The following is a 14,586-nucleotide window of genomic DNA, read 5'->3' on the forward strand; positions in this document are numbered from 1 at the left end:
TTTTTGAGAGAGAGGTTTTTGCTATAGGGTGCATGCGCTCGCCAGACAGAGAGGCAGAAAGCGAGAAATCACCCCCCCAGAGGGGATGGCCACGCCGCAATTCCTTCTCCTCCGTTCTCCTCTTCAGGATCTTGGGTATGCATGCACATGTGCCCAGCGTGAGTTTTAAGTCACCCGGTCTGGGACGCGAACCACGGTCGACTACATGGGAGTCCAGCAACGTAGCCATTACGCTAACTGCTGGTCCCAAGTTTTAAGCCACCGGGTCCAGGACGCCAACCGCGGTCGACTACATGGGAGTCCAGTGACATAGCCATTACACTAACTGCTGGTCCATATTTATTCTGATTCTTGAACAGAGATTTTTCAATATGATTCTTGCCAAAATTGAACTTCATACAGCTTGACTTGCATGTGGATTGCACATATAACCTGCTAGTAAGCAATTTAGTAATCTGAAACGTTTCAGACATTTACCCTACTCTTATGGTCTCTAGTATTCTATAGAGTTGTCAGGAAAGTCATGGTGCACTTTTGCGTAGAAAAACAGAGAGAAATATGTTATAACTTTTCCAACAACCTAATAATAAGAGGATGTTTGTGTTCTTATCACATGATTTCCTATGTTATTCTGTTGATCTAAAAAGAATAACCACCTCTGTTCTCTGATACATAAAACCATCCATCTACTTGACCAAATTCTGCTCTTTGAAGCATCTTTCACACCTGTGGATTAAAGTGTTTATTGCTCTGGAAATGATGGCCATTACCACAAGCATCCTTCAAATGCATACCTTGGTCTCAAGTCTGTCTCCTAACCAGATAGGGCTGTCCTTGAAAGATGGCCCTCAATAATTAATACCTCCTAAACATAGCATATAGCAGGCTGAAGTTAGGTTAGTTCTCAGTAAATAAACACTGTTTAATAACTAACTGTTCCCTTTCCCATCCTTGATGCTTGATGGGTGTTTAACAGATTCTCTCATAGGTACTTTTATATCATTCGAAAATTTAAAATATATTTTAAGATGCATAATCTGCAGTAAACTTCATACCTTTCAGAACCAGGTAGTGGCCCAGTGGTAATGAACTTCAAATATCTCAGTGGCAGACTGCAAAATTGTATTTAGTGTACTTAAGGTTAACTAATGTGTTTAAGATTAAAATCCCTAGATTGGATCCCCTGAGATCTCAATTCACTAGTTTAGTGATTCTCAGATACTTATATTTTTAAATTAAAATCCCAGGTGATAATGGTGCAGATAGTCCTTGGACAATTAAGTAACTTAAGCTAAGAATTCAGGAAATACTTATGTATAGGGAAACAGCCCATTGGGGTTACAGTACTTTGGTATCCACAAAGCCCTGAAAAACACGTTGCAGCCACTACCGTTACTTTCCTTACCGCCTTGGATGGTTCTGTTCCATGAAGTGGACATATGGAGAATTCAACTTTCCTTCATGTACTCTAGAGGGAGGACCAATGCATGTGTCTGGACCAATGGGCACATCTGTGCCAGGCCCTATTTGTGCTTAGATGAAAGAGATTTTATCTTTGGAGGAGATTTAATTGTTTTTTTTTGTAGAACTAGTTTACTCTTTTATGTACATTCTAGCTAAAAAGCTATGATGAAAAACGTTCAATGATGTGAAATGATGTGGCAGAAGAAAACAAGGAATTGGGCAGGAAAGAAGCAATGTTAAATGATACTGATTTGCCAAAAAAAAATCATTGAAAATTGTTTTTTCATTTTTTAGGATATATTCTGATACGAGGTACCGCCCTATTTAGTCATTGGAAAGCATACAGAGGATCCAGTTTTCTAATTTCAACTCAGTTACACTCTAAGGGCCTTAATATTACAAGCATGTTGCATTTTAGTTACAGATTTAAGATGATAAAAGGGGGTGTTACATCATCTCAGTAGGGAAATTCTGCTTAAAATAAGTCCATAAACCCTATTAACATTATTTTTTCTTCTTTCCTGGGCATAGGTATGTGAGTTTTGCCGAACTGCTTTATCCCATCCTTATAACCTAGCAATCCAATATTTTCTTTTTTTCAGTAACAATAAAATGAAGCACATAGGCCTTCTTCTTTTCCTCTCATGTATTGATTTATAGTGCTTAGAATAAAATGTCTACTTTTACAGATAATTATTTTGCTTTATGTATTTTTTTCAAAGGTTAAAACTTTCCCAGTTGTATTCTAAAATACATGTACTGCCTCATGCTGTATAGTCACCACTTAGACAATTTATACCAATCCTTAAGAGCCATGAAGAAAATACATTCTTTCACAAGTTGACAGTGCAATTGTTCTGATACAGAAAGTGATACCCATAGAGTACATTAACTGAATAATTTACAGCTTTTTTTTTTTTTAGTTTAGAGAAATAAGTTTTTATCTTTTTCTTCAAAGACTTAAGCTTTTTTAAAATGAAGTCCATAGAATTTTCATTTTTTTGGTACCTTAAGTTAAAAAGTATGAATCAGTATTTGCTGTTCTGGCTTGGTATTGGAAGAAATGAAAGGTTTTCTAAGAATAATCACTGGTAATCAAAATAATATTTGATCTTGATTGCTATTTTTTTAAACTTTATTCAACCCTTGAAAAAATTTCATCTAGACCAACCCTGTGACTTAGTAGTTAAGGAAACTGGATTCCATATGGCCAACCCCACAATACGATTCCCAGCTCCAGAGGTCTAAAAAACATGCTCATGGTGTGTGTATGTGCCCAGATGCCCAGAAAGATGGAGAAATGGAGGAGAAGGGAATGCGTGTGACTAAGCCCCACTGGAGGGTGCTTTCTCCTGCGTCCTTTCTCCCTCTCTTTCTGTCTCTCTTGTCTCTCTATGGTGAATGCACATGCCCTCTGGCAAATTAAAAAAAATAGAAAAAAAATTTTTTTTCAGCTGTAACTAAAGGGGAATAAATACATAGGTATAATTTTCTATTACCTTTGACTTCTGCTTACTTGATGATTTCCAGTGACACATATTCCATAGAGCCCTTCGGGACATGGGATAAAAAGTACTTGTACCTAAAAACTGAATATTTTCAAATTTAAAAAATAACAATAATTGTAAGTAGGCTAAAGTCTGTTTAGTCTATTTGGGATAAAATGTTTTTGGAGAGAAATCCATGGATACTTAGTTGTTATTACAAGATGAAACTAAAAGTTTTCGTGATATGATAAATCAGTGTAACAAATGCAAAAATCAAATTTATGTATATTTTAGGTTCAAGATATTTCATTTCCTCCTTTGAATAAAATCCAGTTAGTTCATTCAGATATACGCTTTGCTATATTTTTGAATAGTCCATGCTATTTTGACACTATTACAGCCACATAAGAACAATGGTATATATTTGTCTTGTATTTTTTAGAAGCCTTAATAAAGAAATCAGAATCCTGCTTTTCCTCCTCCAAGCAAATGTTCTTCTCATGAGATTACTGAAAAGAGATTTCAAAGTTCTTTGCCAAAAGAAAGAAATGTCTTGGAGTAAAAAACTTTAATTTATTGCCCTTTCTTGAAATTCAGTATTGTTTTGTTCTCAAAACAGATCTTGAAAATTTCAAAACGAAAATGAGAAGTACAGTGTCAGTGCGTGAAGGCCAGGGAGTCGTCCTGCTCTGCGGCCCCCCACCCCACTCTGGAGGTAAGTGGTGCTCTGTGTCTGCCTTTCTTATTTATTGACTAAGTTTCAAGGCAAGGCCTACGGAATATGTACTGCTATTGCTTCTGTAAATTACCCTGAGAAACTTGATAACCCAAGTATTAGATTCTGTCAGCTGAGTTCGAATATGAGAAACTCTGCAAGAGAAAGTCCATCCAGCCAAGTTTGTAAACATAATTTGCTCATTCCAACAAAGAGGGTTTTAAAGACAAGAAAGATCAAATTTACTTTGATTACCTAACAGTGCTGAATGGTGCTTTTTTCTTACACCATTATCATTTGTTATTTAGTGTTAGATCATGACATAAATTGTGGTCTCTGGGGTCTTTGTTCTCACTCCCTATGCTTCTTTCTTTCTCTCACCTTCAGAAACATACACCCATACGTATCAATATATGTCATTGCATTTATATATATATGTGCATATATTTATATCATTGCTATTTGATATTGGAATTGCAAAACTTATGGGATATTGATATAAATTGAAATATTGCTAGAAGTTCAGAAGCTTAACAAAATAGTTACACAGATTGAAAATGAACTTCAGCACATAGGAAATAATTTAATAAGCACAGTTCCCCAGAATGAGCTAGGAGTACTGGTTTGATTTTCTCTCGTACTCACTATTGAAACTTGGTCACCTGTGGGAATAAAGAGGACATTATTAATATATAAATCACTGGTCTTACAGAAATAAACACATTCTGTTATTGAGAGAATGGGAATTACTGAGGGATAAACAAGTTAGGAAGCATCTTTCTTACCAGAGGCGAAACTGAGAAGTCTAGTTCCCATCCTGGTAACATTTATTGAAATGAAAATATTCAGGCATTTGTTTGGTGACATATAAACAAAAGCTCTTTTAGCCAAATAGTTATTCATTCATTTATCTCATGAGATAAAGAGACACAAAGAGAGAGACAGGCACTTCTTACAGGGTCCTCATGTCTCAACTCCCTCCAGCCTCAACTACCCAGGATCATGGATACATGCATGTATACCCAACATGAACAGGGAGACCTTAAGACATGAACCCTAGACCTTTCCATGTTACCTCGCATTGTGGAGTGTTGTGTTACTGCTGTATCACCACAGCTGACCAGACTTGCCAATTTTCACAAAAAAAAAAGCACTCAGTCCAGGGGGGAAAAATTTCATCTTTAGTTTCAAGCCATGTAAAAGAAGCCATCTGGAGACTGCAGATTTGGGAACTTGATTATCACTTATGATTGCCATCATGTTGGCTGATATGTTTAAATCAGGTTTCCCTATCTATTTTAATAGTGTACATTGTGCTGGAATCTTGAAGTTCCAGAGAAACTTTAACTTTGAAAGGAAGCATAGAGTCTCTTAATTGTAAATAAAAGTAACTGCTCAAATTGGCTTGTAGACAATAAGTTACTGATTTATGTAGCGGAATGATCAGGCAGCTTCTAGAAGAGCTATGTGATTTACAAACACAGGGGCCATCCAGAAGGACTTGCTGTCTCACCATTGGGTATAGAGTTGGGTGGATGGCCTCTAGCACTCAGTTCCTTTCCAGTCTGCCGCAGCTGCAGAGAGCCACTTGCCCAAGGTCATACTCTTCCTGAGGAGCCCACATTTGGTGACTGAGCAAAGTAGGATATAAAGGTTCATCCATTTCTGCCCAATGTTGAGTCATATTGATAGGCAATATTCAAGCCAGAGCTTCCTGCCCAGATGATCAGATTTCTGTTAAAACATATCACAGTTTGGTTTCTTTCCCTTCCCAATCCTGTTTTGATATCCTTCCTTCACAGGTTTTAATTGTTGCTGAAAAATTTTATTCCAAAGTGTGTCGAACCACATTTACTTCCCAAGAACGCAATTCGTTGGACTCAGGATTTGAACCAATTTTATAAACAGCTGGTCTTTCTTTGTCATTCTTGAGTCTTGTTCCCCTCCCTATAGACTCTAATCTCCTATAGGTCCTTCTGTGGCAAAGGTGGCCCCAGGCAAATCCAAACTCTTGTGGTCCTGTATGTTAAAGATCATAATTAACCAGAAAGTCTGTTTCTCAATGACTCTGGAGTCCACATGGATTCACCTTATTTATGGGAGAGTCCTGAAGCAGAGGGCTAGACCTACAGACAAGCACTTAAATGAGGAAGAAGCAGTTTCAAATGTAAAGAAAGATTTTTATTATGAGAAAAAGAGATGTATTAGACAGAAATAAATAAATGGCTCTGCCCAGTTGAGGTAGCACAGGTGGTAAGGTGCTACTCTGTGATGCTGGAGCCACATGGGAGGCCTGGTTTTGGGTCTTGAGTTGATGTGACCACACTGGGTATAGCAGTGCATACTATGATCCTGGCTGGGATGCCAGGGAGAGGATCATGGCATGGTAAAACCTTACCAAAGGTGCCCTTATCTGTGTGTTTGTGTGTTTATATCTCATGAAAGAAAGAAATAAGTTTTAAGAGAGAAATAATGGGTAGATCTACTTTCAATATGGAAGAATCAAAATAAATTAAATATGTTTTTTTTTTAAATGATAATGTGTTTGCCTACATATGAGAAAGTCTTTAGTAGGGTCTCAGTGTGTCGCTATTTCCTGCTCCCCAGCCCTCTAACTCCTCAGAATCTTGGGTGCCTGTATGGGCATCTGACATGTTTAACCTGGAGATTCAAACTGCAGTGGCCAGATGGCTTCCAGCTCTTTAGTCCAGTATGCCAAAAACTGCACACCTAACCTTGGTCTAAGTAATTTAAATTTACATTGGCTCAAATCAACATAAAATAACAGTTGGATAGTCTTGTCTATAATGAGTTTTGGAAATGTTGACCTTATTTAAGTTTCTGATTGAATGATCTTCTTTAAGTGCTTTTATGATTAGACATATTCACTGATAAGAAAGGAGAAACCTTTCAGTTGATTAAGACAATGAAAATGTCTTAATAAAGTATTGAATGAAATATTTTCCAAAAGGTGAATCTTGTCTAATGTTATAAAATTGGAGAACTGTTGACCAATCACAGCTGTCCTAAGTAATGGCATCTGGCTTTATCTCTGCCATTGGTGAACTCACACAGTTCTCCTTTTGTTTATAAAGCACATGGGATCGGGTGACTATGGAAGTAAAGTAGGATTATAGGTGCAAAAAGAAAAAAAAAATCTCCCCAGATATGACATATTAAGAACCCAAAGCATGCTTGGTAGAGAAAATAGCATTGAGCAAACGCATAGCTCCCTCTGTGCTATATTATACAGGAAAATGATCAGAGGTTTGGATTTAGGTGCTAGAAGCATAATTTTTATTGACACAGGCCTCCCTAGTGCTCAGATACTCACAGTTTACATACACTGTCCTGACACAGTAGCATACAAGCTCCATGAAGACAGGGCCTTCATTTGCATTTGTCTGCACTTGAGTGCAGGGTGGTTTGTAATAGGTAGTCAGCAAATACCACTCAAACCAATAAACACATTTATGAAATGCATGAATTAATCCTTTTTAAAAATTTGGCCAGGTATACTTTTTGAAAATTCACTGGAGGTATAGCATTTAACCACCGAAATGTCCGCTGTATCAACCAGACAGGTGCATGCACTAGCAGATCAGAATGTACTTTGTCCATACCTACTGGTGTCAGCCCTGCTTCATTCCCTTGTTAGCTTAAGGACTTTACTTCAGTAAAGGCTGTGAGCCAGGTCAGAAAGCAGATAAATAAGGACTCTGGAGTTGATCAGTGCAAGAGACTAAGGGTTATCCAAGCCCTCGCAGTCGCCCCTGTGGTCTGATCGGTCCTTGTCCCACAGTCCCAGTTCTCCATAGGACTTCATGTGTCCTTCTTTGTCCCCAGCACGTTGTGTTCCTCTTACCCCACCTCATGCTTTTTTCTTTCTATGTGGTCCCTTCTCCATAGTTGGAAATGTTTACATTGTGGGTTTGAAATGTTCATATTTGTTATTTCTTGATTATGGAAGAAATTTTATTTCATGTGTCTGCCACATTCCTTCTATCAGCCTAAAAGAGTAAGCACAGAAAGATAATAACAAAAATAATTATCATAAATCATAGCAACCTTGGGACTAGCAGATGGCATAATCATTATGTCGCTATACTCCCACATAGTCAACTGCAGTTCGAGACCCAGACCTGGTGACATAAAACTCACAATAAACCCGTGTACATGTGTGCCCAAGATCCTGAGAAAAGAATGGAGTAAAAGGTATTGCAGCGTGGCCATCCTTCTAGGGGGTTATTTCTCACTCTGTCTCTGTATCTCTCTCTGTCTCTCTGGCAATCACACATACCCTTTAGCAAAAATATGTCTCTCAAAAAAAAATAATAATAGCAACCTCTATGTCTTAAATTTTGCTTAGATGCTAAGCAATGTGCTGGCCCTTTGTGGAAATTACCTTCTAATGATATTCTTTGGATTAAAAGTCTGGAGAGTAAAAGGATAAATGACAGTCTAAGGGAGAGTCTGGAAGCTCAGCCCTGGTGCCAAGAGAGTGCGCACTCAGACAACTAATGCCTGGCCCCCTGACCTCAGACATCTTGCTTAGAAGTGATACATGAGGCAGGGGGCCAGAAGCTAAATCTCAGCAGAAAGTCAGGTTTCACTTAGAGCTAGAATTTGGGAGTTTGCAAAGTATACCTCAGAAAGGAAGTAGCCTACCTAAAATCACCAAACTGAGAAGTACCACTAGAACTGCGATGCTCTGACTTAAGACCAGGACTCTTATCCAGCCTGTGTTGCCATCGCTAAATAGTAAGACACAGGGTCCACACTGAATGCATCACTGTCCTAAACCAATGGATTCAGCCATGTCAAAATAGGAAGCAGCAGAGTTCATTGCTTTTGTTTTAATATTCAAACCTATTTATAGTGTTTATAAAAACATTTGCCATATCAGCAATGCCTTAAGTCACGTTAGCAGAAATACTCGTAGCATTCAACTAAAATGCCAACCTAGACATGCTCTACCAATGGCTTCTGAAGTTTCAATTGCAGATAAATCAACTGGGAACTTTATACAATGTAGATTTGGATTCAGAAGATCTAGGGTGGAGTCTGAGATGCTACATTGATAATATTTTCTCTTGTGAAACCGATGCTACTGTTCTGTGGCCCTTTTTCTGTCACAAGACCCTAGCCTACCTGTTCTATTAAGAGGTCACTAATGATTTTCCTGTTATCTCCCTCTGCCCTTTCAGCTTCCCTTCTTCCCTAGCCCATTTCTCAACCAAAATTACTGAGGGTGTCATTTCTCCCCCCCGCCACCCCATGTTCATGCCTGAAGTGTCTTTTTCAAGATACTCTTCACCCTGATGTAGCTTTTGGTCCAGTGGCCTTCTGAGTCTCCCAAATGATTTGTATATTTTTATTGTCTCATAAAAGTCTTTCTTTTCTAAGTCTTAGGGCTGAAGTGGCATGGCTTTCCCTTTAAGGAAGGCCCAAGAGTCATACACATAAAAGAGAGTATGGTTTCTATCCACAAATTTTCACCTGCCAGGAGTGATATAAACAACAAATGCAGTCCCTAACTTGGGGCTTAGGTCTAACAATCCAGAGAAAACATTCCCAAAATAGCCCCCTTTCAGGTCTTGAAATTAAATTGCATGACACTAAGTGCCCTGTAATACACATAGATGAAATCTGCCATCCATTTGGTGTTTTAGTTTTTAGTTTCTGTAAAACCTGAAAAGAATTAGAACACTTCAGTTTCTGTAAAACCTGAGGAGAGTGACAGGAGTCTTGTTCTGGCATAATTCTCCTGCCTGAGCCTCCCAAGTAGCTGTGACTTTAGGCATGTACCACCACACCTTGGTTTTAGAGTGGATCAATAATTTAACTCAGGTCTCCCACATGGTCTCAGCCTATCAAATAGCATTGTCTACAAGCACAACCTCCTGTGCCTGGGCTATGCTTATATTCTTTATATTCTTTTAATTGAAATGAGATGGAAGTATCAAGACACAAAGTGTATCTTACACCCTTTAATCCTTGCAATATGTTTCCAGACAGCTTTGTTTGATTCACACCACTTTCTGCCGCCTTCTTGCAGGGGATTCTTCAGAATTCTGAAGTCTCCTGCACTAGAAAAAGCGGCTCTCATTTGGTGCTTTGGATGTTGTGGAGTTGTGCCTAACATCAAAGGTTTTCTGTTTGGCAGCCAGGAACATACTCTTTAAAAGCTATTGCAAGGAATTTATTAATAGGTAGCCATTGCTGTTCTTACCTTTTCTTTTTTCTTAAAAAATTGTTTAAAATTTTCTTAGTCCTAGTTCTATTATTAGCCATAGTAAAATTGTGTCAAAATCTCTTCTGTTGGTGAAATAAATTTGTAATTTTCTTGTGTTTACTTGGGATAACAGCCAATAATGTTCACCTTAAATAGATCAGGGAGACAGACACAGAAAAAGTCTCAATAAGGATCCCAAAGAAGGGAAACTCTATATATTATTCATACTCCCTTGATTCATCTATGCTGATAATTTACAAGAAGGTGGCAGCAACTTAGGTCTGCATTGCTCAAGAGCAGTCTCTATTTATCTGATGCTGTGAAAGGAAAAATTGTTCATGGTGGAAGATAATTAGGAACCTTTTCCCAGGAATCCCGATAACCCATTATAACATGGATTGCTGTCAATTGAGAGGAGTATTATCTTCTATGATCTGTGACATTTTCTACCACGTCTTTTGTTTTTTTTTTCAGTTGCCAGAGGGTATATGCTCTTGTCAGAGAGAGAGAGATAGGGAGAGAGAAAGCATCCCCAATGGGGCATGACCAGGCAACAATCTAGTCTTTTTCACTTCTCTGTCCTGTCAGGATTTTGGAGCATGCATGCACCCACACCAGTATGTTTTCCAAGGTGTTGGCCTGTGATTTCAACTGCTGTCAACTATGTGGGATCCAACTCCCTTAACCACTACTCTACTGAGCAGCCTTGCCACTTCCTTTTCAGTGTCTTCTCTGCAGAATAATCCAACATCTCTTGGAAGCAAGAGGAATTAGAACATCACAGAATTAGTTGGAAAACTAAGAAATGACAAGCCAGAAACAAGACACTGGCAAGAGATTACCTGTAGCAGGATATTTAATCTAGTTACCAATACCGTGAATGGCTGAGAATTAGTATAATTACCATGCAGTTGCAGATATCACCACAGAATCATTAGAAATTTAAATAAACAAGAAAATTGCCCTATTATACAGAAGGTCACAAGCCTAATTCATGGGTACCTCGTGATAAATACTAATTAGACAAGAATCCATAGGTTAATCAATTATTACATATATATGTTAATAAAGAAGTGTTTTTTTCCATTTAATGAGTGCTGATAAATTTATTCTGAGTAGAAAATAGGCTTGAGTCTGCTCCAGTGTTTAATCAGCAAACTACCTTTGTCTCTAATCCCACTTCCCATGTACATGCTCTGTGCATGTTTTTGAAAATGCAGCCCTGTACCCTGTCATCCACTTAAAACAGCATAGCCTCTGGGATATGAAAAGGAGATTGTGAGATTCCAAACATCAGGTAGTGGAGGCTGATTGGACTTTATGCTAAAAATTCCTTTGTGAATCCTGGTGTGACAGAGGTGAGAACTGTTAGCAACATAACCAGATGGCATGGGATTTACACCCTCTGTAATCAACATCTTTATTTTTTTTTTCTTTTTTCCCTAAGATGGATGGACCAAAAAAATAAAAGTCATCTCAGGTAGCTTAGCTGGAAGAATGTGTGGAAGAAAAGGTGCCATATAGCAGTTTTCATCTTTGTGAAGATGTGTCCAATTGCTAGCGACGTCAAGGCAACGAGACACTTGCTTAGTGTTTTTGGATGTGATTATGAGTGAAAACAATCATTTCCCCAAATGACTTAATCTGTAATTACAATGCCATCTTATTTTAGGCACTCATTTTTTTCCTTAAATAACACTTCTTTACCATTCTGCTTATAATCCATTGAAATGAAAATACTAGCATTTTCTTTTCTAAATTCTGAAGTAAAAAATAATAGATTATGGTCATGGGGAGAATATGCTTTCTGGCTTCCATTACATTTGCAATTCTGGTCACTGTGTAGCCAGTTCTCCAAGAATCCTGTAGTTCTATCTTTCCTAAAGCAATATTTGCAAAACTTGCATCACAGCAGACCTTACACCATCACAAACTGTGAAGTCAAGATTACGAATCAGATGACTGGTGAATTTTTGATATGTTAGCATGGCCACCATGGGAAATTGCTCCTGACTTATCTCTTCTAACCTGGTAGTAGGTTAATATGCCATGGCAAAAAGTTAGAGAATCTACGTATAGATTAAATTAATAGTATTCCACAATTATAAACTAATTTTTGAGTATATGCCAATGCTGATGTGACTACTGACATTTCCACGAGTCCAGAATATTAACAGGTTGAGAGCAGCATTCAAACAAGTCTGTTCTGAATCAATTGACACCTAAATCCTGCAATTATCCTGCTTTGATATGGATAACTGCAAAATATTTAGATTTCTAAGGGAAATATTAGTTGTAGTGGATAGTCCTAATTGCTGCACATCCATTTTGTAGTTGGAAATAGAGATTAAAAATGCCGTTTATACAAACTGTTCCTATGTGATACTGAATTTAAAATAGTTATTGGGCCAGTCATTGGCATGGAGGTTAAGGTGGCTTTATCTCACATGGCCAGTTTGAGTCCCAGACCCAGAGACTTAAAAGGTACACCAGATGGGACCAGCAGCTGGTGTAATGGTTACATTGCTAGATTCCAATGTAGTCAACCGTAGTTCGAGTCTCTGACCCAGCAACTAAAAGCTCATGCCAGGTGTGAGTGTGTGTGTGCCCAAGACCCCAAGAGGAGAATGAAGTAGAAGAGATTGTGGCATGGCCATAACCCCCCCACCCCCAGGTTTTCTATCTCAGTCTTTCCAGTAAGCACACATGTGTTATAGCAAAAATCTCTCTTTTTAAAAAAAAAGCCACTAGGCATATATGCATATAATGCCAAAAATCCCAAGAGGAGAATGGAAGAGAAGGAACTATAGCATGGTCATTCCTTCCAGGGGATGCTTTCTTACTTTCTCGCTGTCACTGTCACTCTCTCTGGCAAGCACATAATCCTATAGTAAAAATTGTAATAGTGAAAAAGTCATTGAGTTTTCCTTCCTTCCTTTCCTTCCATCTGTCTTTCCAGCCATCATTCCATCCATTCATTTTATTCATTCACTGATTTACTCGTGTACCTTCAAATGACTAGAAGATGTTATATGTCTTATAGTATTTTATAATCTTGTGATAAATATGACCCCTCATTTGAATAAGATAATAAATAGCAAAACAAAGCTGAAGTAAAATTGATAAGAATATATTCAAATCAGTTTGTTGAACTCTACCCTAAGCCACTCGCCCATTGAAATGCCCTGAGCTCAGTTTGCAGGAAATAGAAAGATATATAGGAATTCCATTGTTCTTAGGGTTGTAAGATCCCACAGAGAGCTTCAGAAAGGTAAATTTGTGAGTAACTAGTTAACACTAGCTAGATAATAATGTTATTAATGACACCATTATTCAACCAGACTCTGAGTTTATTGTTCCTAACAGGCTTCATGAAAGAGAATGTCACTCTCATTTGACATTGACAGTCTGAGATTCAGGCCAGTTAGGTGATTCGTCTAAAGCTACACAGCAATACAATTAGGGTGGGACCTAGGACTGTTACTTTCTGATAAAAAAATATGGTAATTTTTCTTATGCTTAGAAAATTACAGGCTTTAGTTCTTTAATTTACACATTTTCCACCTTTCAAGACAGTGTTCATCAAACTCTTTTGATAGATACACTGATAAATTAAAACATCATTAAACCCTTCTACACATACACACACATGAGCACGTGCACACACACACACACACACACACACAACTATGAAATTTTGCTAAGATTGCCTAACATCTATATCTCTTTTTCTTATTTATAGATGGGGAGTAAGCATACCATCCTTACATGATCATTCAGAGGATTTAAGAGGGTAACACATGGGAATTATTAGAAATGTATGATTTACTTATATACATATTTAAATATACTATAGTCCTAATGTGTTTGCTATATAGAAAAATACAAAAATTTTAAATATCTAAATAAAAGTAAATCTATAAAAAGTGTTTACTATATAGTTTATACTGCATCCCAGGGGGTCATGTTGCCTGGAATATTTACACCCTACTTTGGAAAACATTATTCTAGAACATGTTTGGGTTTCTCTTCTTATTGGATGACCTATAGTTGGCAATGAAAAACTGATTATATTTTAGCAGAACGGTTATGTTTAGAGAAAGAAGAATGGAATGCTTTTGAGATGTCCATCATATTCAAACATGTTGGTCTTTTCCAGGGGCTGTTCTCATCACCTGCACAAGTTAGGCCCACAGATAGCATGTTCCAACTGGCTCTGACTGATTGACTCAGAAAGGACACTTTCCACCAGCTGAGTCAATCTGATGTGTCTCTGGGAATTTTGTATTTGACCAAAGTCTATAATTTTAATATTGGTGCTTGGAGCAGTTCTTTCTGTCTTACAAATTAGCATCTTAGAAAGCTGATGCCCAGGGAGCACAGATACGATCCTGAAGAGACACTCGGGGACTAGGGACAAGGGGTAAAGACAGAGGATTTCCTGGCCTGCAGTCTCATCAGGCCTTCTTCCTCCACACCCACTTCCCTGCCCTGAGCTGCTCTTCAACAGCCCATGCCTGTATAGTGCATTCCTGTCCTTACTTAAGCTGACTCATAGGCTCTGTTTCTTGCAAACAAAGGCTCACAACTAATGCAAGAGGCATTATTGTTAGGGCTAACCCTGTGTGTGTGTGTGTGTGTGTGTGTGTGTGTGTGTGTGTGTGTGGAGTTTAACACACAACAAA

At 38.1% G+C, this 14,586-nt stretch overlaps 1 protein-coding gene across 1 annotated transcript in view; it reads left to right on the forward strand.

Moving 5' to 3' along the window:
• Positions 1-14,586, forward strand: part of CNTN3 (contactin 3) — a 304,699-nt gene that overhangs the window by 107,572 nt on the left and 182,541 nt on the right. The window contains exon 4 of the mRNA XM_027771124.1: positions 3,571-3,666. Coding sequence (XP_027626925.1) covers positions 3,571-3,666 — 96 coding nt within the window. The remainder of the gene's footprint in view (positions 1-3,570; positions 3,667-14,586) is intronic.

The sequence above is a fragment of the Tupaia chinensis genome, unplaced genomic scaffold, assembly GCF_000334495.1.
Source record: "Tupaia chinensis unplaced genomic scaffold, TupChi_1.0 Scaffold000185_1, whole genome shotgun sequence".
Taxonomy (NCBI): domain Eukaryota; kingdom Metazoa; phylum Chordata; class Mammalia; order Scandentia; family Tupaiidae; genus Tupaia; species Tupaia belangeri.